Source organism: Drosophila ficusphila, unplaced genomic scaffold (assembly GCF_018152265.1).
Source record: "Drosophila ficusphila isolate 14025-0441.05 unplaced genomic scaffold, ASM1815226v1 contig_198, whole genome shotgun sequence".
Classification (NCBI taxonomy): Eukaryota; Metazoa; Arthropoda; class Insecta; order Diptera; family Drosophilidae; genus Drosophila; species Drosophila ficusphila.
The window spans coordinates 11181326-11208828 of record NW_025064092.1 but is presented as its reverse complement, the minus strand read 5'-3'; the positions used below and the strand labels follow the sequence as shown (position 1 = coordinate 11208828).

The 27503-nt window shown below is 50.0% G+C and overlaps 3 protein-coding genes across 5 annotated transcripts in view; 1 reads left to right on the top strand and 2 right to left on the bottom strand.

Moving 5' to 3' along the window:
* LOC108092881 (glycosylphosphatidylinositol anchor attachment 1 protein) overlaps positions 1-27503 on the top strand; it is a 43516-nt gene that overhangs the window by 11421 nt on the left and 4592 nt on the right. Inside the window, exons 3-4 of the transcript XR_001771455.2 lie at positions 964-1161; positions 1218-1280. The gene's annotated coding sequence lies outside the window, so the exon portion shown is untranslated. The remainder of the gene's footprint in view (positions 1-963; positions 1162-1217; positions 1281-27503) is intronic.
* LOC108092886 (proteasome inhibitor PI31 subunit) lies at positions 6991-7929 on the bottom strand. Of its 2 annotated transcripts, none has more exons than XM_017192729.1 (2): positions 7895-7929; positions 6991-7834 (listed from the first exon to the last, which is right to left on the bottom strand). In XM_017192729.1, exon 2 carries the CDS (start codon positions 7748-7750, stop codon positions 7127-7129), a length of 624 nt encoding a protein of 207 aa, XP_017048218.1. In that variant the 5' UTR covers positions 7751-7834; positions 7895-7929; the 3' UTR covers positions 6991-7126. The 2 variants fall into 2 exon arrangements, with proteins under 2 accessions (XP_017048218.1, XP_017048217.1); XM_017192728.1 differs by having other exon boundaries at positions 7899-7929.
* Positions 9063-26445, bottom strand: LOC108092879 (nucleolar and coiled-body phosphoprotein 1). Of its 2 annotated transcripts, none has more exons than XM_017192721.2 (7): positions 26436-26445; positions 25857-25995; positions 15134-15263; positions 13838-13952; positions 12535-12695; positions 12317-12456; positions 9063-12195 (listed from the first exon to the last, which is right to left on the bottom strand). In XM_017192721.2, the coding sequence occupies exons 2-7, from the start codon at positions 25935-25937 to the stop codon at positions 10144-10146; spliced, it is 2679 nt and encodes an 892-aa protein (XP_017048210.1). In that variant the 5' UTR covers positions 25938-25995; positions 26436-26445; the 3' UTR covers positions 9063-10143. The 2 variants fall into 2 exon arrangements, with proteins under 2 accessions (XP_017048210.1, XP_017048209.1); XM_017192720.2 differs by lacking the exon at positions 26436-26445 and adding an exon at positions 26139-26293.

Here is a 27503-nt window from a genome sequence, read left to right as displayed (position 1 = left end):
GAGATTTTCCATTTTGCAATTGTCATGATGACCACGTCCTGTTTCCCTTCCATCTGCTTTCCGTCTTGGATGCCTTCTGTCTTCGCCCTCTGCCTTCTGCCTTCCGACTGCCGTTGTCGGTTTTGTTGATTCCTAATCAGAAACGTGTTTGCATGCACACTGCCACCGAGGTGGTGCTCCTGGCCCTCTAACCTTCTAAACGGGAAGGGAAATAGCCAGGAGTGCCGGAGAATGCAGTGGTGGAAAACAAAGGAAAAGGTGTTGGTTGTTGGCTGTTGGGGCTTTGAGAAAAACATTACAGAAATGAAGACCAGTGCTCATCAGAGTTGGCTTGCTTTGCGCCTTTCCAGGGGGCGGGGAAGCCTTGTGGCCCACTCGGAGTAGGCCAAGAGCAAGGAGCACCCCTCTCGGTCCCCTCCTGTCGCACTCGGCTTGCAGTTGCAGAAAGGAAGTTACTTTCTCCTCCGCCTCTTTTGTTGTCAGTTGATCGGGGCATGTTGACTGCGCCAACTCACAGGTTAATCTCAGATTTTACCTAAATAAAAGTGGAGTTCGACCTGGGATCCTGCTGCATTTTGTATGCGATCTACTCAACAAGTTATTCTCCAAACAATTAAGTCCATGGTGACCAACAGTGCGGCTGAGTAATATTGAAGCGCGGACGAGAATGTCGTTGAAGGAACAGATTGACTGACTGAGCAGCCCTACCCTATACCCTATACCCTATACCCTTGCAGAGGGTATTATAATTTCAGTTTAATTTTATATATTTTGCAAATTAACATGCTGAATGGAAAATGCAAATTGTAAGTTGCAAATTGAACACCTGAAAAATGTTAGATAACATTAAGTTAACATTAATTTTAATTTGTATTGTTAATGTAATGTAAGTGTAATGTTAATTGCATTAACAGGTCGCCACGTCATCGGTAATGATAATTAAATATTTTTAACGTTTTCTAGCATCTAAAATTCCCAAGTGGTTCTGGTTGGATCTTAGTGGAATACCAGTGGATTTTGGTGGATTCCTCAGTTCTCCGGGATGACCGGCAGTTTCTCTGAGAAACTGTTTCCGGTTTTTGGAAGTGTGTGTGTGTGTTTGTGAGGTGGTTCCTTCTACTGGACTCGACTCCAGGATGCAGTGCATCGTCCCCTGACTTGGTATGCATTTCGAAATGAATACATTTTATTATGATTTTAATTCATTTCGGTTGCAGGCGCTGCTGATCCCCTCCTGCTTTGAGTGGCCTATAGGATGCACTGCCTCCAAACCCAATAAGGTGAGTACCATTTTTTAAATTTTTCTTGTTTTTACGTTGCACTTTGTTCCGATGAAATTACATCTGCATTTGCCATTTTCGTGCGGCTAATTGTTTCACTGCGCCAGACTGCGATAAATCAATACCATATATGTCCGATTCACGTGGTAGAAGGCCACGCGGGCATCCCAACTGGAGTGCAAACACACTCGAATACTCGAATACTCGAATATAGTATTTCTGAAGCGCACAATCAGCGCTCAAATTAATCCGTCGAGGAATCAAATCGCTTCCCCTGTTAGTCAATAGGAATTCTATTTTACTGCGGCCTCTGATTGTGGGGAATTGGTCCTACTCATTTTCACTAGCCCATTAGGGCTTTTTGTTAAAGATATTTTGAACCTTTTGAAAGGTTGAGTTGCTACAAACGAGGAACTCGATGATTCTCTATGATCTATGGGCTCTACTCTGCTTCCAATCTCTACCAATTGCAACTCCTCGAATTGCTCTGTATGTTCGCGTGTTATGTAATCATTCTCAGTGTGTTCATCGGGAGGATTAGAAGGCGCGCGTCTGGGTGAGTCCTTGGGGAACGTGGGAGTGGGGATCGGAGGCAGTTGGCCGAAGCCAATTTGGCCAGGGAATAGGATGAGACGAGAGGAGGTCAGCAGGTGGAGACAGGATGCGGGGGCCAAGAAATTGATTGCTCACACACGGACGCCCAATCCTGGATCCATCCTGGCATCCATTTTCGGCCATCTTCGGTGGAACGAGCACGGAGTGAAAGGGCTCAACTCGCGTTCATAAACGATGACAGTCCGGCCGCAAGAAATGCAGGGCTACACTGTTAAAAAAGCACCAAGATTTGACTTTTAGTAGATGTAACACTCTCACTAAAACTTATTTGGCTTATGTTTGAAAATTTGTTCAATTTCTAGCTGTTATTTGGTTCGATTTCTCTGCTCTGACTTTAGAATATTCCTAATTATTTTTCTCCGTGTTGAGTGAGTGCGTTGGAGTGGTGGCCGAGACAGTGGAAAATCGGGAAATCCAGGGGGAAAAACCGGGGGAAAACCAACAGTGCACGTTGTATTGCGAATGCAGATTATTTATGGAACATGCACACACACTCGCACACTCACTCGCACACACATTTGCGCACACACTCGCACACACACTCGTGCGTTTGCATCTGTTTGAAAATTCACAAAAGTCTCCCACACTCACACTCACGCCCACATTTCATGCACTGGGAAAAAACCAGAGCGGATACTTTAGGCATTCGGTTGTATTTCCTTTCCACCCTTCGGAAATGCTTCGTTCGGAAATGCTTCGTTCGGAAATGCTTCGTTCTGAAATGCTTCCTCTCAATGAAGAGTGATTATGTGGACTTTTTTTCGAGTGCACATTTCTTTTCTGTGTGGCAGAGGACCAATGCTGCAGGGCTCCGAGTTGCGAGTTGCAAGTGCACGGTTGACAGCCAACCCGTGGCGCACTTTGCGGCTCTACGGGTCCACGGGCTACGGGTCCACGGGCTTAGGGGTCTACAGGCTCATTGGTCCGCGGGTCTGGGTCTGAGCTCCTTCATTATTCAACGCTAAAAACGCCGAGCGTGAATGGGGCTCAGTCGGCACTTCAGAGGACGCAAATGCCTCCGAGTAAGCGAATTTGACAGGGCTTGAAACTAAAACTAGGAAGGGGAAACCAGAGTTCCCTCCAAAGGTTATCTGCGATGCGGAAAAAGTGTGTGTTCGGTTGCCGCAAATCAGCGAGGAATGGATTTGGCAGGAAATCAGGAGAAGTGTTTACTCCACCGAGGAGCATCAAATAAAAACTAACCTAGATTATCGCACTAATCCACTCACGATTTTCAAGGGGGCGCCACTCCATTATCCATTATCCATTATCCCAGCTGGAAATTGCAGCCGTCACAGCCTCCGCTTTATTTGTTTTCCCCGAACAGCAAACAAACTGCGCAAACAGAATCTGGCGAGTGTAAAGTATAATTCTGCGGGAGCCAATCTGCCGTAAATCGAGGCGCAACCATGTCCTCCCCGGTCCGGAGTTCAGTTGGAGTTCAGTTGGAGTTCAGTTGGAGTTCAGTTGGAGTTCAGTTGGAGTTCGGTTCCACGTTCGCCCGCATTAGGCGGACAATAAATTGCGGCTTGCCTGCAACATGGAGATGCCTCCTCGAGTGGCGCAGAGAACAAGTGGGGCGGGGAGTGCTCACTGTAGTACTGTAGTACGGGGAACCGCAACAATCTGCCCTTGCTTGCCAGCAATTTATTGTTCATTTATTCGCATTTAGAATACACACTTACTCTCAATATTGAACGACTCCCCCTTCCGCACTCTCCGCAAATTTGTATAGCACAAAATAAATTTCGCATGGCGTTGATTGCATCGGCTTATCCCGCTTCAAGTTTAAGTTTTGGGTCCTGTCCTCGGACTCCTCGGATGGCCAGTCATCCGTATTCTCCGAAGCCGAATGAGAAGGGAAATGGTGGCTCCAGCTTCAATATTATTCAATTTAACTTCGAAATTGAAATTCTGAAAAGGGCAGGGGAAATAACCTAATATAATTATTAATTTTGTGCTAAATGAGTATCCATTTCTTCAGCTGCATCTTGGTGCCCCCTTCGATTTGCCTCGGATCCCCTCAATCCTCCAAATGACGAGATGGAAACCAATTGCAGCTCAGAGGGGAAGCATAAGGCTCTTACTTTATTAATTCAACTCGTGACTCAATTCTGTAAACTAAAAGTTATGTTTGTAACCCCAAGGTAACGATTCGCAAAGTATTTGTGTTCCTTTGCATTTCAATAATGGAAACTACTACTTCTTCTGAATTTTCATCTGCCATCAAAAACGCATTTAAATTGATTCGTCCCTGAGTTTTCCCCGTTGATACTATATCCTCTTGTTGGGATCGATAGGTCTTTATTTTATTGTTTAGTGGGCTGCAAGCCTTTGACTGAGATTGTGGTATCCTTTGTGAAGGTATAGATTTCTTATTTAAACAGAAGCGCCAGGAAGCTCCACATGTGCTCTTCATTCCCTCGGCGAGCCTAATGTGCGTGTCAAATCCCGACCAGATCCCGGAAATCCAGCCGGAATTCCAGTTGATGGGTGGTAATGCGATGCTTTGGACCCACTGGCACCACCCACCCACCAGTGAACAGCACCCACCACCCACCACCCACCGCTCATTTGTCGGCGTATCCATCATTATCAAACCGCGCACCTCCGAGGGAAAAGTCCTGTCTGCTCGTCCTTGTCTCCGCGGACTGCGTAATTGACAGCCAACGCGTCTTGATTGGTGACACTGGCGGGGAGGAGAGGGGAAGGGGATGGGGGGGGGGGGGTGGCAAACCCCCAAGGGGGTGAGGCGAACAGTCACAGCCACCCTTCAAACTGTTCCGAAATTCACACTGCGGCGAGATGCGTGAGTGGCACTCTGAAAAATGGCGAAAGATGAGCTGTTCCCTGTGATCAGTGGAGTTCAAAGTTATTTTCAATTGCGTTTTTCCTCCATGAAAACTCGTATGTATTACACACTTAAGTAGGGTTCACCCCTTTCTTAGTACACAGCTGATAATTGGATGACAAAAGGTGCACTTTTTCGCTCTTTGCCTTCAGATTCGGGAACAGGGGACACAAAGAGGTCCTTAGCGGCCGTGCAGGATTAACCAAAAAAAAAAAAAAAGGACGAGTTTCCCTGACGACGGTGCATCTGGGCCGCTCCGTCTAAGCCAACATAAATTTGGTTGAGCTTTGCCATCAGCAAACAGCTGGCGGGGGAGCGCCAAAGTCGAGGCGAAATGCTTGGGACAAGGACCTTCCCATTCTCCTTTCTCCTTTCTGCTGTACCCATCCTGCTCGTCCTGCAGCTGCGAACACAGTATATAACATTTACTCTACTTCAGTTTTATCTTTCAACATGTTTTTTGCCATTTTCCAGAGGGCTGCACCGGGCGAATGAGAAGTGTGCACGTAAAACCACATTTATTTCGCATCCTTGCAGGCAATTTAAATTTGGGGAAACTGCTGGGGAGCTCGCACGTTGTTCTTCAAGTAAATATCCTGGGAACACCTGCTTATTCGGATTTATTTTCCAAAGATAAAACTCATTTTGGGAAAGGGTAGCTAACGAGTCGATATGAAAACGGGGAAGCGGCCAATTATTTTCGGTCTGTTTCTTTGTGGATTTCTCCTTTTTCGCCGAGGGCATTCAATTAAGCGGATCGTTGGGCCCGTGCTCTATTACCTCGACCCTCCATCCCTCCACCCCACTCCCCCTTCCCCATTCCCCACTCCCCACTCTTGTTGCTAGAAATCCCCGCCAGCGGTCAGCCAAAGGTTTGCTCCGTCGTCAGCGACTGTTGCCAATCCCGTTGCCTGATGGCCAATTGCTGCCCTCCTAATTAAATGCAGCGCCCAAAACTTTGTAATTGCCTGCACGCAAGATGGCCAGATGGGTTTTCCGGGGATAGAAGTACGGGGGTTGCAGGGGTAAGGGGATGCCAAGAGGGCGGCTCAAGTGGAAACCCGTGTCAACGCAGCCAACACCCCGATTAGTCGCATGGATCGCGGATAATGGACACTGAATGCGGATGCGGATGCGGATGCGAATGCGAATGGTGGTCGATGATGGATGGATTGCCTAAAAGCACGCGACTGTTTCGGGAATGGAAATTGATTGCTGGCTGATTAACGTTCAATTTTCACCTTTCAGGCACTCCAAAGGTGGTTGGATTCCTGCACTTGCACCAAATTTGTAATATCAGTTAGTTGGATCTTTGGTTTGATCCGTGGATTGCTTTATGAAGATGCCTCCGTTCTCCGCCAACATCTCTATAACTTTGCACGACAGAGAGTGAAGCAAGGGACGAGCTATCAATTATTTAGGGTCTTCCGCCGAAATTGGTTTCGGTATTCATATTCCATTAAGCAGTGGTTTCAACTCACCGAATGTACGTGGAGGGGGGCCGTTTGGCTTTGTTATTTGCGGTTCGGTCCGGCTGGTTTCCGCTGCACATCAACGTCTATTTTGCCACAGCCGCAGCTGCATCAACAGAAATACTGTCAACACTGAATAATACATCCGCAGATGTGCAACAAAATTAAAACCAAGCGAAACCAAACCGAACCAAACCAACCGATTGCGGAGCGACCGCTGACTGCCCAATGACACTGCGGAACTTTATGGAATTTGCACGGACTGCAATATTAATATAATAAATATTAAATGCGGAGCAACAATAATGGCAGTCATCCGTGACAGAGAGGGATTGGGAGTGAGGAGCCACCCTCCCTCCACTCCCAAAGAGAGCTTACTAAATCATGGTTAAACGCATTTCGGATGACTACTCTGCGTATGAGTAATGTCCGCATATTAAGTATACGCACTGAGTACAGCTGGAATTTCTGTTCATCTCATCTATTTAAAAGGAGAATTTGGGATCCTCGCTTGAGGGAAGTGCTGCTGGAAGTGCCATCATCATCGAGCTTGCTCCCTCTCGTTATAGGATAAAATCAGTTTCCCCGAAGGAGATCTCTCGTGGGTAAAACAGAGCCGCTTAAAAGGACTCCTCGCCAGGGGAGCACTTCGCGACCCCTCCACTCCCAAAAAGAGCTTACTAAATCATTGTTAAACGCATTTCGGATGACTACTCTGCGTATGAGTAATGACCTATGACATATTGAGTATACGCACTGAGTGAAGCTGGAATTTCTGTTCATCTCATCTATTTAAAAGGAGAATTTTGCGATCCTCGCTTGAGGGAAGTGCTGCTGCTCGCTCCCTCTCGTTATAGGATAAAATCAGTTTCCCCGAAGGAGATCTCTCGTGGGTAAAACAGAGCCGCTTAGAAGGACTCCTCGCCAGGGGAGCACTTCGCGAGGTTGAAGGTCACCCTGGAGGGCTTGGTGGCAGGTGCTCCAGCCGGAAAGGGAGCGTCGGACAGCCGCTTGGTGCCCCGCACCACCGGATCCACCAGGTCGGAGCGCAGCCGTCTGAGAATCCTGCCCGCCCTCGGGATGCACTTCTCCAGGAGGTCGTCCTTCGTGGAGCTCACGAGGAGCTCGGGCTGCAGGCAGGCGACGAACATCCGCCGGCTGGTCGAGTTCTGCAGGCTGATCACCAGGTCCCTGCGGCTCAGCTTGGCCAGCAGGAGGTACTGCTGGCTGCCCTGCTCGTCGGAGTACTCGAGGGAGTACCGCTGGGTGTCCCGGTTCCAGTGGTCGGGCAGTGGGCCACTGGCCACGCTGCACCTCGAGGTGCACCGCAGACGGTACTCCTTGGTGAGCAGGAAGTGGGTGAGGGCTATCAGCAGGTCGGACTTCTTCCGACAGGTCGGCAGGACAGAGCGGAACAGCGGCTGCCAGCTGGAGGACTCCTCCTCGTCCGGGCTGGGTTCGATCCTCACGGGTTTCAGCGACACCAGCTCGAGATCGGATAGTGGAGCGGGAGCTGCCGTCTCCATCTCCATTGGGGTCACCTCTCCGGTGCTGTAACTGTACCTTCTCTCGGCAATTTCGAACTTGCTGACAAGCCAAACGAATTTCAAATGGCTCTAGATTCGAGGAGACACGTATTAGTGGTTACGCTGGACCCAGTGGGAGCACTGTGCTACCTACTAGTTTACTAAATCTGGAAACTCGAAAGCCAAACCAGATACTTTCTGACTTAGAATGCAAGGTATCGTTTGGCTAAACGGTTGCCAATGTAAGGAGCACTCCCTGCGGAAATAAACAGCGAAGCGGTATCGAAATGGTGGGGCTTTAATCATCTGCAGCTCGAAGTGCAGAGAAATCACTCACTCGGCATAATCTAATTGGCAGCCACCGGCCACCGGCCATCGGGCATCGGGCGTTAACCCCACTAGAATCGTGGTTAGCCGCATCGAGCATGGAGCGTGGAGCGTGGAGCATGGAGCTCTTTCTAGAAATCGATAATGGGATCCGAGAATAGCAGAGACGTGTGGGCCGGGTAGACTGGGTAGACATCCACAAAATATCGCTGGCGAAGGAAGAACTTTGTGGGAAGCGGAAGCAGCTCCTCCCACATCCACCATGCCAATGGCTTCCGCAGAGAGTCTGCAGCCGCCTCCTTGACTTCTGGTCCGACTTTTCGGTGCTCGGAAATGGCATCGTTAAATTGGTTCCGCATCCGGTTGCCATTGCTCCGCCGAAAAAAGCCACAAGGCGCACGGGGCTTCGGATGACAGGGGATGACAAGGACGACGAGGAGAACTGGTACTGCTGCTGCTACTGGGATAACTGGGACGACAACTGGGAGGAGGGAAAGGACGCAGTTGAAGTTTATTGCCGTTTGGCTGCCGCCCGACGACGCGGTGCAACCCCGAGGCTTCCTTCGGGGAATCCTCTCCGCCGACGCACTTACATCTCCTCCGCGGAGTGCAAATGGGAGCGGAGGAGGCGGGGGGGGAGTGATTGTAGCCTCGGCTATTGAGAAGGATTAGCCGAGAGGCGGCGGTTCATGGTTCGCTTTCCCCTTTGTGCCAGTTCAGTTTAATAGCCACACTTGCCGGACCAAAAAAACGCAGAAGGAGAAGGAAAAAGAAACCAGTTACCAGTTACCAGTAACCAGTTACCAGTAACCAGTTACCAGTAACCAGTAACCAGCAACCAGTAACCAATAACCAGAAACCAGAAGCAGGAGATCTCCCATTCCGGGTTACCCATTCTGGCTCCTTTCAGGTAGAGATCGTTCCCGATGGGTTTTCCCACTTACCTCTGCACGTTCAGCCCTTCCCCAGTCAAGCGCACTCCACTCCAAACTTCTTGAAGGGGTTTCTGTTTATTCATAATTCAATTACTCGGTTTACATTTATGCTATTTTTCTACATTTTTCGATAGAGCGACCCAACGGAACCGTGTTAATCTGCCAGTTGACCTCAAGTACCTACAAACATTCCCGTTTCCGTTTCCGTTTCCGTTTCCGTTTCCGTTTCGGTTTCGGTTTCTTCTGGGAATTCTGGGAACCTCCGACTGTTTCGAATTCAAATTCAATTTGTTAAGTTTTAGCCTAATCTTAAGTGTGCTTATGTGTGTTTGCCTTCCTTTCGCTTCGCTCCTTCTAAAGTTTCCTCCATCACTTACACAATTTGTATGGACACAAAAAAAAAAAAAAAAACGTATGTGTTGCATATTTTTATAGTTTAAGGTAAACATGTAACTTGCATTGCGACCTCTGTTTTGGATTCCCAAAGCCTCTTTATTAATGCCCTCTCAATCCGTTTTCAGAACTGGAGATGGAGTGCCACTTCTTCTGCTGGTTCGCTATTCAGCTCTCCACTTCGAGTTTGCCACCGCATGTCGCTCGAAGGAAGGCGAACGCTCCTCGGAAATCCAAAGCAGACGCCGCGGTTCGTGCTCCAGACACTCTTCCCTAGTATCTATCGTATCTTAATTTGGCCTTGCATCGCACACACTCCCTGCTCCTCCCTCAATCTCCTCTGGCCTTCTTGCTCCTCTGCTTTTCCCCGCCTCGCGAACTTCGAACTTCGCACTTTCTGTTTGGTTTCTTCTTCTTCTTCTTTTTCTGATTCTGTTTCCTTTCCGCTCTCGGTGGAAAATTGACACATTTCGGTACTTGCAACTGGTGGCGTCCAGTTGAGTCGGGTGCTCCGAGGGATTCCTTCGTCGGGTTAGTGGGCTAATGGGTTCCTAAGGGAAAGGGGGAAAGCGGAGAGGGGAAGGGGGAAAGGGCCAGCGGTTCGCTGCAGGGAGTGCACTTCTTACTCTAATTCATGGGTCAACAGTTTGCTCCTGTTGCGATTACGATTACGGTTTACTAGTGCGGATGCTCATGCGGATGCTCATGCGGATGCTGTTGCGGATGTGGTTGCGGATGCAGCACCTAGCCCAAGATCTTCTTGAAGTAGCTAACCGTTTCCGGCTTGGTGAGCGAGCGTCGCCGGTTCGGCTTGAACGGCGCATCGGTTTCCTCCAGGAAGTTGTGCCGCGTGGTGGCCGCCTCCCCCTGCCCCTCCCCCTCTCCCTCGCCCTCGCCCTCGCCCACGGCCACTCCCTCCTCCTCCTCGTCCTCCTCCTCGGGGCTGCCCATTCCGTTGTTGTCCACCTTGAAGGATCCCTGATTCAGTGGCGGCATCGTGAACTCCCTAAGTGGCCTCGGAAATGGTGTTGTTGTTGTTGTTGTTGTCGTGGTTGTTGTTCTTGTTGTTACTGCTACTGTTGCTGTTGCTGTTGCTGGTGTTGCAACCGATGTTGCTGCTGTCCCATTCGATTCGATTCCATTCGCTTTTGGCGCTTCACTGGCAATTACTGTTGCTGCTGCTGCTGTCGGTGTTGCTGCTGCTGCTGTCGGTGTTGCTGCTGCTGCTGTCGGTGTTGCTGTTGTTTTAATGCTTGTTGTCACCTCCGCTGCTGCAGTTGCAGCTGCACCTGTTGTCGCCGTCAAGGTTGCTGTTGCCACAGTGTCAGCTGCAGTTGCTATCACTGTTGCTGTTGCTGTTGCTTCGGTTGATGTTGCTGTTGCTGCTGCTGCTGCTGCTGTTGCTGTTGCTGTTGCTGGGGCTCCTGTTGCGGTTGCATGCTCGCTGGCGTGCTTCGCCGGTGGCACGTAGTGCGACTTCACCAGCAGCATCGGCGGAATGAAGCGCGCGTTGTCGGCGGACTCGTTTAAGTGCGTTGCATGTTGCTGCTGCACCGCCGAGCCGTCGTGCAACTGCTGCTGCTGCTGGTGCTGGTGGTGCTGCTGCTGCGAGGGGTGGATGGGGTGGGCCACGTTGTTGTTGCTGCTGCTGCTTCTTTGTGCCCCGTCCGTTGTTGCCCTTTCCGTGGTTGAAGTTGCTGCTGTTGCTGTTGTTGCTGCTGCTCCTGCTGCTGTTTTCGTTGTTGGCTCCGGTTTCTCCGGTGTTCGGGTGGTTGTTTCCCCCGACCGAAGAGTGCTTGCTGCGCTGCTGCTGCGTTGCTGATGGCCAGTGGTTGTGGATGGCCAAGTGGTGGTTGCTGTTGCTCTGGTTGCCACTTCAGACGTTTCTGCCGCCGCTGTTGCTGTTGTTGTGGTTGTTGCTGTTGCTGCTGTAGTTGTGGTCGGCTTTGGTGCTCCTGCTCCTGCTGCTGCGGTTGTACTCGTGGGAGGAGCCGCCGTGGCAGGAGCCGCCAGGGTGGTTGTCTTCAGCGTTGTCGTGGACGTGAGCAGCGGCTCTGCCTGCACAGTCGGCGCCTTGGTGCGCAGGTCCTGCGGCAGGACCTTCTTCTTGTGCGGCAGATGCTCGATTATCTCGTTGGAGGCGTCCCTGCTGTCCTCGTTGGGTGGCACTCCCAGTTCCGGGGGCAGTTGCTCCTCGCTGAGCTGCGGCTGGTCGCCCATCATCATCTCCTCCTCGTGTTGCTGCTGCTGCTGCTGTTGCTGTTGCTGCTGTTGCTGCTGCTGCTGCTGCTGCTGTCGCTGTTGCTGATGTTGCTGTTGCTGCTGCTGTTGCTGCTGCTGTTGCTGTTGCTGCTGCTCGCGGGGCAGAGATTTGCGCGACTTCTGCTGCTGCTGCTGCTGGCTGTGCTGCTGGTGGTTGCTCTGGATCTTCTTGGCGAAGTCCGGCGTCGTCGCCTTCTTGGCCAGCTTCTTGACCGGCTTGGGCACCAGATCCGGAATGCGGTACAGTCCGGAGGGCGAGACCGCGCCCGGAGCATCCGCCTGCATTAGCTCACCCAGCCCGGAGGCGGGGGAAGGAGCCTCCGGTGGCAGCACCTCTGCACCGGGAGCTGGTGGGTTTGCGGGGCGACGTCCGTAGTTGGGCAGCAGGTCGATGTCGTTGTTCTCCTTGTTGTCGGTGCGGATGCTCTTGATGATCTGCAGCGACTTGAAGTGCGAGCTGGTGATGTCGTTGATGCGCTGCGCCTCCATGCGCTCCTTCGGGCAGATCAGCTGTCGGATGGCGTGCTCGCGGTCCTGGAAACGAGAGGAAGGAGTGGAGGGAAGGGGATCCAAATGCACATAGGAACATACTATATAAGTACAGGAATGCCTTTCCACTTGTACCAATACTTGGTTGATGTGGCAGTCAACTCACCTCCTTGCCCCTGCAGGTGTGCCGCAGGAGACCCTCCTCGTGGCAGTTGCGGATCAGCTCGATGCTGGCCGTGTCCGCCATGTACTGCAGGGTCAGGTTGGGCATGTCCTTCAGAATGCAGGCGTCCGCCCAGCTGGGCACTGTGGGAGGCAAAGTGGCAAAGGGCAGAGGTTGCGGCGTCTAAACGGACTGGGAGCAGCGGGGCAGCGGCGGCTTACCTGGCATCTCGCAGAGAAAGGAGGCGGTCTCCGGTCCGCCGCAGCGGAGGGCGTGCCAGCGGTAGTCGCGAATGGGGTCGATCACCGCGCAGAGCGGGGCGTCCATCAGGGGCAGCGACTCCGCCCAGTATCCAGTGTCCGCCACCAGGGGACGCGAGTTCCTAGTCACATCGTAAGTTACCGAGGGTTAGTTTCGTTCCTGGTAATTGGTTTAACCCGTCTGCAGAGTGCCTAACTGAACTTCTACTTGGAGAGTCTCTGATCCTCCCGGCTTACTCTTTGCTACTCAATTCCCCGCCTGCTTTTAATTCGTACGTTGGTTTACTTCGTTTGTAATTAACTCTGTCGTACGTGGAAAACCCAAGCTGTTACAGTCTCCTTTTTATTTTGGCTTACGATACCCGATACCCGGCAGCCTTGTCTTAGTTATTTTAAATGGGTTCGTACCACAGTACACTACTCTTCACTACACTACACTACACAACACTACACTACATTACAAAACACTACACAACACTACAAAACACAATACATGTCTGCCCAGTGGGAAATTGGGACTGAATTCCCTGCGGATGCATCCCTGAACCACGTGTCCATAGCTTTGCATCTGTAACTGTATCTCTATCTGTATCTGTAACTGTATCTGTAACTGTATCTGTAACTGTATCTGTAACTGTATCTGTAACTGTATCTGTAACTGGATCTGCCCAGCATGCAAAGTTAGGAGCGCTCCGAATTAGGTGTCTGAAAAGAGCCCTGCTTCGGAGCGTTTTTGGAGTAAACACATATTTCAGAGCGATTTAGGAGCGTTTTCGGAGTAAACACATATTTCAGAGCGATTTAGGATCGTTTTTTGAGTTAACACATATTTTAGAGCGATTTCGGTGCGTTTTCGGAGGGTGAAAGCACCTATTTAGGATTCAAAAAAGAGCACTTATCGGACTCTCAAATTACCATCCTTATGACGGACCATTTTCAAGGGGAAAAACGCTCTTTCCGGTATCTTTTCGGAACACTTTATGGGTGTTTTTACCCAAAAGAAAGGTTCAAAAAACGCTCCGAAAACGCTCATATTGCATGCTGGGATCTCTATCTGTATCTGTATATCTGCTGTATCTGTGTATCTGCTGTATCTCTAAGTGTATCCCTGACTGGAAAGCGGCTGCCTTCTAGCTGAGCTGGTGTTGATGTAACATAGATGTCCCCGCTGCCACTGCCATTGCCATTGCTATTGCCATTGCCATTGCTATTGCTATTGCCGTTGCTATTGTTGTTGCTATTGTTGTGCCATTGTTGTACTTACGACCACATGAAACGATCCGAGTTCTGCGGTCGCATGAGACCAATCCAAACGATGTCGTTTACGTCCAATTCCCGCAGTAGGTCGCGCGTCGCATCGAATTGGAAACTGTTGTCGACTGAGTAGACGCCGCCGCATTCCCACACACGCACACACACACACACACACACGTGGATGCGAAGACAGGACATTGGGAAAAGCGGAGCGGAAGAGCGGAAAAGCGGAAGAGGAAGAGGAAGAGCAGAGGGAATACGTACAGTTCAAATGAAAACGAGACGACAAATGGTTTTTATTTGTTCTACACAGAGTATTTCTATTAAACCCGCCTCGTCCATTGTGCTTTGTGTTCCCAGTTCTCAGTTCGGTGTCCTGTGCTCTGTTCCTCGTCCTGTGTGTCCTTTGTTTTGCCTCGTTTTTTTGTTTTTTATTCGGTTTTGGGGCAGTGGGATCAACCACCAACTCCCAGTTTCCCTCCCGTGACAGCAGAAATTGTTAACAAAACGCTCGGACAAATTATTTCTGTTTCCATTCGCGTTGTTTTTTGTTCTCAGCTCTTAGTTTTCAGTTTTCAGTATTCGGCTTTTTGTTTCTGTTTGTCTGTTATCTGCTCCCACACATGCACCCTGCCCACGTTTGCATATCGCCGAAAGTTTGCAAATTACAATCCTCTGCCTGCTCCAGGAACGAGCTCTAATTGAATTTAAAATTGAAACACTTGTATCGCCAGTGAAACTGGTCCGGTTCTGAGGAATATATCACAGTTCACGGGACAGCCTTCCATCCAGCATCCGTTGCTAGTACTTCGAGCTAGTGCAGTGGCCCACTTCCCATCCTTATCCCCATTCCCATCCCCATCCCCATCCCCATCCGTCCTCCCAATGGTAGCCTTTCCTCCGAAGCCACCGCATTTGTCAGCAGGATTTATTGCATTATAAGCTCGTTTGGCGGGGCTCGGGCCCCACAAGAAAATTAAAATCAAAAGCGCTGCGGTAAATGGGGTTTGTTTTACTGCAAAGCTTTCGAGAGCCTTTCACATCAGAGACTTGATTGTGGTTGCGTCACAATGGCAGCGTTTCCATGGCACATGGAAACCCCGACAACCTTCCCCATCCCCCCCCTTCCTGTGGCCCCCTTTTTGAGCTGCAATTTCTGCAATCCAGATGCATGCGCTGCGAGGAGGCGCTCGTTGGCCGGAGCCTCCACTCCGATAACGTGCCATTTCAGTCTGAGTTCCCAGGTTCAGTCCAGTTGCAGGGTCCTTTTTGCGTCACCCACACCCGCGTCCACATTGTAAGTTACCTGTGACCAGATTGGCGTGGTGGAACTGGCAAACGGCGTCCGCCTCGAACCAGGATATGCGATCGCGGAAGAAGCGATAGAAGACGCTCAGACCCTCCTGCGGCATCGTCCAGGTGTTGCTCACGTTCACCTGCGAGAGGAAGAAAACAGGGAGACTTAATCATATGCGAACAGCGAAGGGCGCACGGTGCGTATGCGTTATGTCATAAATTAAGTATTCGCCGCGGTGGCCGTAAAGCGTTTACATGTTTAATGCCTCGCGGGCGGCTGCTGCTGCTGCTGCTGCTTGTGGCAGCTTGAAAACTGGAGACAACGCGACATTAAAAACACAGGCAGCACACGCGCCACTCGCTCGGGAGTTTGCTGGATTTGCTGGCTCTAGATACTCCTCGTGTGCTATCCTCCCCGAATCCTGTCCCCAAGTATATTGAAGGACGCAACTGGGGCAAGAGCTGAGCCCAATCGGTGCCACGCAGCAGGGCTCTCCTCTGACTCCTGCAGAGGGAAGAACCAGACCAAAGCCACCTTGCGCCTGCTCCGCTTCTCCATCAGGTAATCAGCGGCTAACGAGGAGCTGGTACAAAAATATCTAAGGGATCGGAAAAGCGACGAGCAGAGCAGATCCCAGGGATGCTGGCATTATATGGGGGAAGGTAATCTTCCGGAAATCTCACTGCTATTTTGTTTTAATTATCAGCAAAATGTGTGTAGGAATTAATGGTGACTTTCTTCGCGTTCAGCGTTGAATGCTAACTTTGATGCCGTGGCATATTTTTAAATTAATTTAATTTGTTTTGTATAGGCTGCTTAGCAACTTGGTGGGATAATTCTTGTGGCTTCGGTGAAATCCCGTGAAGTTATGTTTAGTCTAAGGAGGACTAGTCCTTGTGAACCAATTTGTGAATTGTATTTTATCTTTTCCACTGAGTTGTCCTGTTACCAAGCTGGGATATTTGCAGGTTCGAGAAACAAGCATCTAAGTTATTTAATAACCACTTAATTAACTAGCTCCACAAGGGGAGGTGATTTTCAAAGAGATTACTCCGGTCAAATTACACCCCAATGTGAATCATCTCTTAATTGCGATTTAAGGGCCCAACGGATTTGCTTTCTAAAACAATTTGTCCCTTGATTACCCGCGGCAACTACAACCATTATGAAGACATCAGTATTTAGGTCTTGTTAATTCAACCAACCACTTGCAGGAAAATCCTATATATTTATCTGAGGCAAAAGAGCAGTATTTGCAACTCGCCGATATATTTACACTTCATGAGTGGGTTTGCGAATTATAGCATACTTTTCAGATGAAGTGGCCAAAGCAAATGCAACTACTACACACTACTACTGCTTTACCTTAGTAATAATCTTTTGTGTCTGATAAACCACTTAAAAACTCACAAAGGAGTTCGTATTTGGCAGAAGCAGTCAACACACTACTACTTGTATCAGGATCTTCTTTATTGTGTTCTCTTTTAACTTCCAATACGAACTGACTCACTGCTCGCAGGCAGCTAACTTTCAACCCCCGTTTATGTTCAGCTTCTTACTCTCTCGAGAGAGCACATCCTCTCTCGAGAGATCAGAAGTGTGACCAGCGTTTACAAAGTAATATAATAATAACCCTGCAGTTCTGGCTGTTCACAAGTGAATTGTGGCAATTACCAATCATGTGTGTAGGAAAGGAAAAGGGATATTCCTAAGTTTCCCTCTCTTGCTCACTCTTAGAACACATGTATACCGAAAACGGCAATGCCATATAAAATGTCTTTATGAAATGTCGTCGTTGCGGCAACGGTTCCTACCCCCGCTGTCGTCGGTGCGGCTTCGCACATTTCATCGACGACAAAGCAGTTTTGGAACTGCAGGGAATATAAGTTAGTATACATAAATAATACCCAGCCTGTTACATACTTTACCTTAGTGATAATCTTTTGTGTCTGATTAACCATTTAAAAACTCTCAAACGAGTTCGTATTTGGCAGAAGCAGTCAGCAGACCATGGGAACTGCACTGCACATTCTACATTCCCCCTGTAGTGCCTTTATGTTGCCGCTGTTTGTGGCCACGTTGCTCCTAAGATTGCTGCTTTTCTGCAACGCTGCAACGCTGCTCCTCCAGCAACGCTTTGTTTTTAATTATAATAAAGACGCTCTGTGGAGGCGCGGCGACGCGAGTGCAAGTTAAACACAAGAATAAGTGAATTCGCAAAGCGCTGCAAAGACTTCTTTGTGCTTGTTTAACTTTTGTGTTTGCGTTTTCGTAGTGCGACAAACTAATTAGGACAACGCATCCTTTCCCTTCTCCCTTCTGCTTTTCCCCCCAAAGGTGCTCTGTTTGCAGCTCAGAACTGAAGAACTGAAAGAATCCCTTCGTTTTGGGTTCCACAAAGCACCTGTACTTCTCCTGCCTTCTCCTCCAAGTAAACACTCCTTCACTCCTCCACTTCTGCTCGCTACAGTAGATACAGTAGATACAGTAGATACAGTAGATACAGTACTTGCCAGCTGTAAGTTGAGGCTGTTGGCTGTTGGCTGTGCTATTTGCATACCCCCGACCAGATCGAGAACAAATTGTAAGTGCATAATGTGCGCTGATTCCTTCCTGGGATCCCAACCATAATGCCCCTCAGCCAGCTCAAAGGAAGGCGTCTTCATCTTCATTTCCCTCCCTTATTGGCCTCCCAGCCAGCGATTAATCGTAGCTATCTGAGATGAAGAGCAGCTGAGGAGCTCCTCCTGCCCGCGGTATCAACCCAATCAGCGCCTGCGGCCCTTTCAAGTGCCTCCATCTCCATCTCCATCTCCAAGCTCCAATCTCTGCGAGTCGGGCGTGAATCATAGGCACGAGTTTATAGCATATAGTACACTCGGATACACAAATGCAGATGTATGCTAATGTGGCAGCCGCAAAAGGGGCTGCCCCGTGGCGCTGGAATCTGCATAAGCAATTCCTTTGATATATCGGCACATTCTCTGCTCAACTCGCCCTTTCGGCTGGAATCGAGGCACAAAAGCGGCAAAGTCAAGTGGCTTGTTTATGAATTAGCAATGTGATTTTTAAACTTTATTTCCCCCGCTTCCCGTGCTTCCCCCGCTGCCATTTCGGCCCACCTGGTTCACCTGGTTTACCTGGCTGCGAGCTTACGCCTCGGATGATTTACACCCCATAAGGTGGGTCATTATGCTAATGGAGCGACTGGAGCGATGGAGCGATGGAGCGATGGAGTGGGTGAGCTGCCATTATGGACTTTTATGGCAACAGTTCCTGCCCCGCGGAAGGGGAAATTAAAGGGGTGCCTCTCACAACAGCTGCCGAAAATTCGTAGGAAAAATGCTTATGATTTTTCCCAATTTTGAAAACCTGCTATGCTACATTATGGGCGGCTGGAAAAGCGAAAGCAAAAACCTTCTGCGCTGAAACGAAATGAGTTTTGGCTGTGCCACCGAGGTTTTATCGCAAAAAGCGAGCGAACTGTTGTGTGCAACACGTTTCTGTGCTGGCACAGTGCCACCCCGGACCACCCAGCACCACCCCGGACCATCCAGCACCACCCAGCACCACCCAGCACCACCCAGCACCACCCTCTCCTCTGAGCGAAGCTGCACGAGGTGGCTTAGAAGGGCGCTGGAGGTTGGGTAACGATGGCGTGGGAGGAAGTGCACAGAAATAAATGTGGCGAGAGCGTGACCCGTCGCCCCGTGAGCAGTACGTCGCAGTGGCACGTCGCCGTTGCAATGTCCTTGGCAGGTCAGCACTCCTTCCTGCTCCTCCTGCCACCCATCCACCCAACCACCCATCCACCCATGCGGCAGTGGGGCAGACAGTGGGTCATGTAATTGTTACAGACTGTGCCAAAAACAGCGGCAACAAAGCTCCACTCCCTCACAACCCCAACACCACCCCAACCGATCTGTTCAGGAACGGACAAGGACAAAGGACACCGAGCCATGCAACGCCACTCCGCTCCCCACCACCCATCCACCCACCCAACCATCCACCCATCGAAACGAAATGGGAAACGAAGCTGCAGCTGTCAACTGTCGCGCTTGCTTACATGCGAGGGAAATTTATTAAAATTGAAGACAACCTGCAGTGGGGATGTCAGCTTGCCAGTTTGTTACCCCGTCAGCCAGAGGATCCATCCATCAGTCAGTCGCTCAGTCAGTCAGTCAGTCAGTCACTCATTCAGTCGGTTCGCTGGAAAGGGTGGTTGAGTGGAGTGGAAATCCGGGAGGCGGGGAGGGGAAATCTGGCCAGTCAATCAGCAAGGTGCGACAATTGGGGAGTTACTGCGCGCTGAAAGGAGGGAGTCTCAGTGAGGGGATGCACTTCATGCTCTCCCGATGAGCTGGCGAACCAATGACTTTCAGTGCGAGTTGTGTCTTGGAGCAGGAGGAAGCCGAGGAGGGCATCCTAATCCGTTGGGCATCACCTAATCCTTGTGCCACTTTCGAACCTGAATTATGCGCACTTAAGTCAACTCCTGCCGCGCCCCAGCAGACCAGCATCTTGTGCTTTGCTTGAGGCCTGCAACTTGCAGCTGTGGAGACCTCATCCGGTTCGAGGGGTGACCCAAATGAGAGCTAAACTGAAACTTCATTTCCTAGGGAACTTCATTTCCCGTCTTCTAATCCCCGCTTCACAGTTGGATTCAATTCCAGTTGATAGACCGTGTGATCCGTGCAACAGCAGTGCGTATACGTAATGAAAACGGTTCAGCCAAGTCCCACCTTATGCAGAGATTAACCCGTCAGACGCACACGCAGACAGACACACCTTGGCTGCCTGCTAAGTGCAGCCTCGTTTCGTCTCGACAATGGCGAAGTCTTCTCGCGGTGCCCCAACTTTGCGGCGGCGAAGGGAACTTAATTGAGCTGCGGCGAATCCGCCTGGCGAGGAAGCCAGCAAAGCAGTTGAAGTTTCTAATTGAAATTGAAACAGAGCGGCGGACCACCGACTCGACAAAGGGAGGGGAGGGTCGAGCTTACCGGGGGATGACTGGGGATTATTCCCAGGAAGCCGGCTATGCAAATGAGTTGCCGGAAGAGGAAGGAGCGGGTGGTGGAGTGGCGCGAGTTGCAGCAGTGCGTTACCCGTTCCACATGGCTCCAATCCTCCTGGACAGCACCTGCAGTTCCAGTGAGTAATCCCTGGCTAAGAAACTGCTGTCGGCGACTCCGTCCATCGATATCCAAACTTCCGTTCGGAGCTGAGTCGGCAGCTGGCGAACAAGAAGAGCTGATGAGCCACGCTCCCACTTCCACTTCCACTTTCGAGAAGTTGGCAAATCGGCGCACGAACTTCGCCTGCTCCGGGGAATCTGTCTGCAGCCACTTCTGTCCGCAGCAGCAAGTTCCCCATCCCCACAGGACCACGCCCCCTTAGTTGCCTTAGTTGCCGCCCCTCGGAGGCATATCATGCCGAGCTCAGAGCCACCTCCTCCTCCTCCGGTTTCTAATTAAAAGTGCAGAAACTTACGGCCCGCAACATTTTGGCCAGATGATCGCAATCGAAACTGTCGCACATTGTGGCTGGTTGGAATGGGTTGGAATGGGAGTGGGAGGGATTGGCTATAAAGCAACCTCAACATGGCCCAAATGAGATGTGCAGCAGAGGACAAAGGCAGCAGTTCGCCCGGCAAACTTTCCCAACTTTTGTCACATTTAATTAACGTGAATCGATGGCTAATCCTGTGAGGAATGAGTTCTGCTTGGAGGCTGCTGCAGTGTCCTACAAAGGACTCTGATTCTACGAAAGCTTCCATAGATTTTGCAATTGGTAATACCGATTCCCTGTCTTTCTCCATATCCTTGCTTCAGGTGGGACCTTACTAAGAGTAGAGTTAATAGGGCAAAGGAGATCTCACCGCTTTGAATGGACTCTAATGCACGGTGGAGGGGTAAAAGTTCCAGGCCTAAGTGCTTGGAGCATCTGGAGTCCTGGAGCCTGGAGCTCTGGAGCTCAATGCTCACGCTCGAGAGTCGAAATTTATTGGGCACCTCGCCCGAGAGCGAAAAGCTTGAAACTTTCATGCCAGCCACTCATTTTCATTTTCCTCGAGCCCTGAATTAAACATTCGCGTGTGTGTGTGTGTGTGTGTGTGTGTGTGTGTGTGTCGGGACCCAAAGGTACGTGTGTGCTGTTCCGCTTTTGTTGTGTGCGGAGTTCTTTGTGCGGATGTGCGGATGTGGGTGTATGGTTGTATTGGTGTGTGGGTGTGCGAGTTTTATGACTTAACCGACACAAATTACTTAATGCTGCTCGTTGCTTGCTGTTTAATTATTAAACAGGGCCCAAAGGCACGGGATGTTTAACACACATTAGATGATGTTTTGGCTTAGTCAGCCAGTCAGCCAGTCAGCCATCAGCTGGCCAAGAGAAAACGGAAGATGGCTCGGATGATGGGCCACTGTTTGTCGTCAATCGCGTTTCACCCGAGCCCATCATGGTGCCTTCTCATCGTGTGCATCCCGCTGACCATTATCCCCGCCAACAGCCAGTTGAGTTGTAACAGGCTGGGTATTAAAAATGTATACTAACTAATATAATATCATTATTTTATATTATTTGATTATATTGTAAGCGTTGGTCACACTTCTGATCTCTCGAGAGAGGATGTGCTCTCTCGAGAGAGTAAGAAGCTAAGCATAAAGGGGGGTTGAAAAGCTAGCTGCCTGCGAGCAGCGAGCTCAGTTCGTACTGAGAATCATAAGAGAACACAATAACGAAGATCCTGGTACAAGTTTGTATCTGGTGCTTAGAAGCCATCTCTTGGACGCCTTTCTAAAAGAGTTGGATGATCCAAAGCTCACACACACATTTGATTCTGGCATCTGTTAATTAGCTCGCAGTGTAATCTTTCCGCACTTTTTGCTGCTACGAGTATTTAGCCCAGACCCCTCTTAGCCACTGCCCCACCTGCCCCTGCCCCCTTAAATGGCGCTGATTTTTTAGACGTGGCAGGAGCTCAAAGCGCCAGCTCCTAATTGCTGCTAAATGGAAGCGAAAGCGCTTTGTTCGGGCATAACGAGGCGTGCAGTGGCAGTGGCCCAAACAAAGGGCCAAAAGGCGTAAAAGGCGCAAAAGGCGGTCGCAGGGGGTCGCCATCCTCTGTGGCATCGCGGGCGAGCGAGGATGAAGACTGCATTCTGCCCGCATCCGGCGAAGGACGATCCCTCCCACCCCCTTCTGCCTCCGCCCACCTACCACTGAACGGGGTCAAAGGGCACAGCGGAGCGGGGGACGGGGGCGTGGCAAGCGAGTTAATTACCACGCCAATGCCGAGCAGAAGACAATGGCCCGCATGCATTTGTGGAACTGTTCTGGCTGGCCAAGGGGGATGAGGGATGAGAAATGGGGGTCAGATGACTGGGCTACCGAAACGGGGTCACCAAGAAGATGGCGGAAAGATCGGAGGAGGCGGGCAGCTGCTCAAGGTCTCCGCCTTTCAACTTACGATAAGTTGAGAAGGAACTGTCGTGTCACCTTTCCCACTCGACTGGGAGAACTCTACTCTGCAGTAGGAGATACAGATTCTACTTGCTTGGATATAGCTATGCAGCTATAGGGGAACGAGGGAGTGGGGAGTTGCCCCTATTGGTAGTGCACACCTTCCCCGCCCGGCGAAGTGCAAATATGTGTATTGTCTATCCCCGTTAACCTGTGTCCCTGCCACACGAGCCCCGCCCGATCCCCGCGGCAGGGTAAGATGCGTTGCGGCAGGCAAACATTTGCGTAACCCGACCTGCCCCTTCCCCCTTGCCCCTTCCCCAACTGCTACCCCCAACGGCCCCCGCCAAACAATTTCTTAATTACGTTTGTGAGCATGCGAGGCCTGCACATCTGACCACAGAGCAGCGCAAACACTGCACCCGTGCCATCCTCTGGCTCTGGACTCCTGGCCACCGTCCGTGTTTCTAATCGGGTTAATCGCTCGGTGGCCGAGGGACCTGCCTGCCAGCGATGCCAGCGGTGACCGGGAAATAATTCATTTATACAACGTCCACTGGAATTATTCCGCCCGAACGAAGTGGCATGTGGTGCATTACTTATTTACTTGTCACTACCCATTATCCATTACCCATTGTCCATTACCCATCGTCCATTATCCCTTATCCAGTATCCTTTACCAATGACGCGGCTCAATGGCTGTTGAGCAAGCAAACTCTGTGACTCCGAACCAACACTCGAGGGCCCTCGAAGTGAGCCAATCGATTGCCAACACATCTCAACTATCCGACGCACTTGGCCACTTTGCATTCCGCGGGGGAGGTGGAGGTGGAAGTCTGCCGGAGGAAGCTGCTCCAGCCAGCTGATGCGGCTGAGAGCCGCCACTGTTCGATAGTTGGTGGTTGGCAGTCGTGGGTTCCGGTTTGAGTGGGTGAACCCACACATTAAGTTAAATTAACTCGCTGTTTTAAATCACTTTCGCATTTGCTTCCCGATCCTCTTCCCATTTTGGCAGTCAACCCAGTTTAGCCAAGCTTTTATCCCTATTATCCTTGCCCGGAAGAGGTCCTTGTGAACGTGCATGCCAACTATTTGACGGTGCATCTGTTTATCTTTGCTTGGACTTTCGACAAGGCCCGAAGAATTTCCCAAGTTTCCCCGGCTCGTTAACCCGAAGGAGAAGCACAGGGAGGTCCACATATCTGAGATTTCTTGAAAATATTAGCTGTACATACTTAGATTTCCCCCACTTCTGGTTGTCTGCAAGTCTGAAGAACTGGAGACGCAGAAGTGCAGCTCAAGGTCGCGCATTTGTTGTTGTTTTTCCTCGATTTTTGGCGTCTTGCTCTGGCGATTCGTTCAGAGTTTTTGGCACCCATCGCCAACCATTTCTTCGGGAAGTTGGAGACGGCGGAAGGGAAACGGAGTCCCCTCCTCCAGGGAACACAATGCCCCGTCCTGTGGCAGTGGCATGATTAATTGCTCATTTTTGCGGCGGTCACATTGTAAATTGCTTTCACCTCTTGTGAATTGCCAATCGAATATAAGCCGCTGCCAAATGGCCAAGGCCTACACTGGAAAAGAAACTTGTTGGCGTACTAAGAACAATCCTTTAGAAGATTTTCAGCTAACTAAAATGCCACTATTGAAAACGTGGAAAAATGTGACATGAACAGGGGTCAAAATTTCGTCCATCCTAGAATGGAAAATTTTTGAAGACAGTTCCTTCAAGAATTCTCTAACAAACGTTTTGAGGTATGCCTCTTTGGAATCGGATTGAAATTGACAAAGTTATGGGATCCGGAAGTCTAGTCTTGGGTCATTTTGCTGAAAACCATCGGAAACTTGGAAAAGTTTTGTCAAGAACTTATTTGCCAGATTCCCCAATTTCGGAGAAGGTGAGTTCTGGGCATCGACTCATCGTTCACCTAGCCGATTTTCAAGGCGCTTGCCTCGTATGTAAATGAGGAGCCAATCTGGGAGAACTCCTTGCCCTCCTTTCCCTACTTCCCCCAACATTTCACATTGGGAGCACGTACAAGAACTGGCCAAAAAGCGGAGAAAGCAAAGCAAAGCGAGGCAATCCGAGCCTGTAACTCTACAAGTGATAAATGATTGAGAGAATATTGGGATAAACCGACAAAAAATATGTCATTAATACGGGAATAAAAGTGTGTTGTTTTCCGGGACAGAATGCTTTTCCACTGACCTCTGACCCTGGTAAAGATTTGCTTGTGTAAGGAGCAGAAGTATTTACAATATATAGTGGTTTTCCTTTCCTATCAGATTACCTTTTATATAAAAGTTGTACAACTGGCGGGTATTCGAGGTACTACATCGAATAGAGATTATCAAGCCTCCTTTTGCTGCGGGTATTTCGGTCTATGCTTTTCCAGCCGACCATTGCCAGTCACTATAATAAGCGTAAATAAAGAAGGCCAGCGAAGAATTACACAACCATAAATAAAAACAAAGGGCGGAGGGCTAAGGGCGAAGGCCGAAACCAACCAACCCAACCCCAGCCTGAACCCAAAGCCCGAGTGGAATGGGCCGCACAACTCGGACGGACCGGGCCAGAAGCAATAACAAACGAACAGAGGGTGCGGTAACACACTCAAGTTTCGTAGTAGATTGCAACCGCTGAACAACCTCGTAAAAACTTATTTAATTTGTGATTTATATGAATAAAGCTCAGTGGTAAATTCCCTGGAATTATTCATTTGCCTCCTCTTTGGCCGAAGAGTTTCCCGTTTGATCTGCTTTCGAACAGTCCCTACAAGGAAGTCGGCTCCAGGATTCCTCCCCTGTACTTGGGTGTTTCCTAATGGTTTTTGATTTCCGACCAACTACGACCAAGCGAAAGGTGACCCCGATTATCGCCCTGACCGCTCTCACCACTTATGCCACCGCTTAGCCCGTAATTATATGGCAACTTAATGTCATTCATGAGGTTGTTCCATCTCCTGGGAAGAAAGGTATCGCTTGGGGCAGATGTGGTGCAACTTTTCACAAAATAAGTGGATGTTCGAATAACCAGCAGACTTCTGAGGGCACTTATGCGTGGGTTAGTGATTGAAAGTTATTTCAGACTTTGGTGGCACGGTCGCGAGGAAGTGTGCTCCAAGGAACTCCAACTTAAAGCCAGTTACTTTAGTTTATATTTATACTTGTTTCACACTGGTTAAAAGGCCGGATTTTACATTATTTGGATTTCGTATTCGGGCCACGTACTTCGGACTGACTCTCAAACCCCAAAATACCCTGTACGTACCGCTCTAGCATCACAGCGTATTCCGAGGCTGATTACCAGGCAGAGTCCCAAAAAGGACACCAGGCAGCGGGGCCGCAGCATTTCCGATCCTTTGGATACTCGGCTGGCAGGATACCGACCTATTTTTGCGTTAGTTTCACTAAAAAAAAAAGAACAATGGTGTTGACGGTTGTTTGTTAAGGCATCGGCACGAGTTGACGAGGATATTTTTTGGTAAGGTCCTTTGCGCCTCTGTCTCCTTCTCTCTCTCTCTCTCTCTCTGTCTCTTTTTTGCACTCGCACCTATTATGTATTTTCTCTGTCCGAGAAACAATAACAAGAAAATTAACATTTTGCCGGCGACGCGGAGACTTATTTACTTTCACTACCACAAAAACTCTCACACACACACAATCGCACACAGCCTAACAGTCGCAGCCACCTATGCTCGCTGGATGTGGAGTACAGAAAGAGAGCGAGAACGAGAGCGAGAGAAAGAGAGTGGGAGAGGGAGTGGGAGTGGGAGTGGAAGTGGAAGTGGAAGTGGGGATGGGGATGGGAGGAAGAGAGCTTTCCAGAAGTCCCTCAATCACAACGAACCGAACGCGCACGCGGCACGAATTGTTCTGGGTCCTCGACGGCGAAACAGGTCCGTTTTAATGTCCTGCCACGGCGAAGGCGAAAGCGAAGAGAAGGGCGAAAGCTCTGCGGCGAATTCGGCTCCCTGCCGAGCAAGTTCGAGACGGGGCGAAGCGAATGAAGTTTATAAATGTACGTGACTGTGGCGCGCTTCTGGCATGAAGTGTGTGCTAAGCTTTGCCTCCCCCCCTCTTTTCCCCCTTCCTCACCGTTTGTCCGGCGAAATCCCAGCACCCCTCCCCGCGCCTGTGCACTCGGCACAGAATACTCAAGGACACTGGCCCAAAACTGGCCCCAGATCCGAGTCCAGTTGCCACACCTAGAGAAATCACGCGGAGCTTAACAATTCGAAATCATCTTATCATATGCTCCGAATCATAACGAAGGGAAGGGGTTTGGGGTTGTGGTTGGTCTTTTCTGAGAAGAGCTAACTAAACATTAAATAACATATTTACCCTTATAAGGCATACGGGTGTACTCGTATTAAAATGCACCAAAACAAAGTTTGTTGTATTTGAAATATCTTTTAGTTTCTTTCCGTGTAAGTCCCCATGTCAACATCCAGGAATGGAGGTGGGGCGAGCATGTCTTGAATTTTAGTTGATTTGCTTGGACATTTTCGGCTAGTTATCCGGCTGTGTCTGACCTTGCCTCCCACCCCCAATTGCTCATCTGCCCACAATTCACCATCCACCACCCACCACCCACTGGGCGGCACTCCAATTAGAACAGTGTGTAGTTTGCGAGGTGTACAACGAGTGCCCCTTGGAATTTGCGCGCTCGATTTAACTTTCATAAGTTCCAATGGCGTAAGTCCTGCCTCCACTGCGATTTCCAGGAGAAGGCGGCCCATGTCTGGGGATCGTACCCCCTACCCGGGGTCATGCAAACCGGGACACGGCATTCTCCGTTCGAGTCTCCTCTCGCCAATACCGTGATCACCCCACATTTTACTCAGCCGCGACCCGTTTTCCCACAGCTCCTGCTGGGCTCCAAGGTCCCTCGGCCACTCAGAAGACCTTCGAATGG

Coding starts and splice junctions, on each gene's coding strand:
- LOC108092879 (XM_017192721.2), bottom strand. CDS start 25,937: ATGCTGCGGCCCCGCTGCCTGGTGTCCTTTTTGGGACTCTGCCTGGTA. Junction 15,264..25,856: donor TACGCTGTGATGCTAGAGCG/GTACGTACAGGG, acceptor TTCCTCTCGCAG/GTGAACGTGAGCAACACCTG. Junction 12,196..12,316: donor ACACCTGCAGGGGCAAGGAG/GTGAGTTGACTG, acceptor TCTCGTTTCCAG/GACCGCGAGCACGCCATCCG.
- LOC108092886 (XM_017192729.1), bottom strand. CDS start 7,750: ATGGAGATGGAGACGGCAGCTCCCGCTCCACTATCCGATCTCGAGCTG.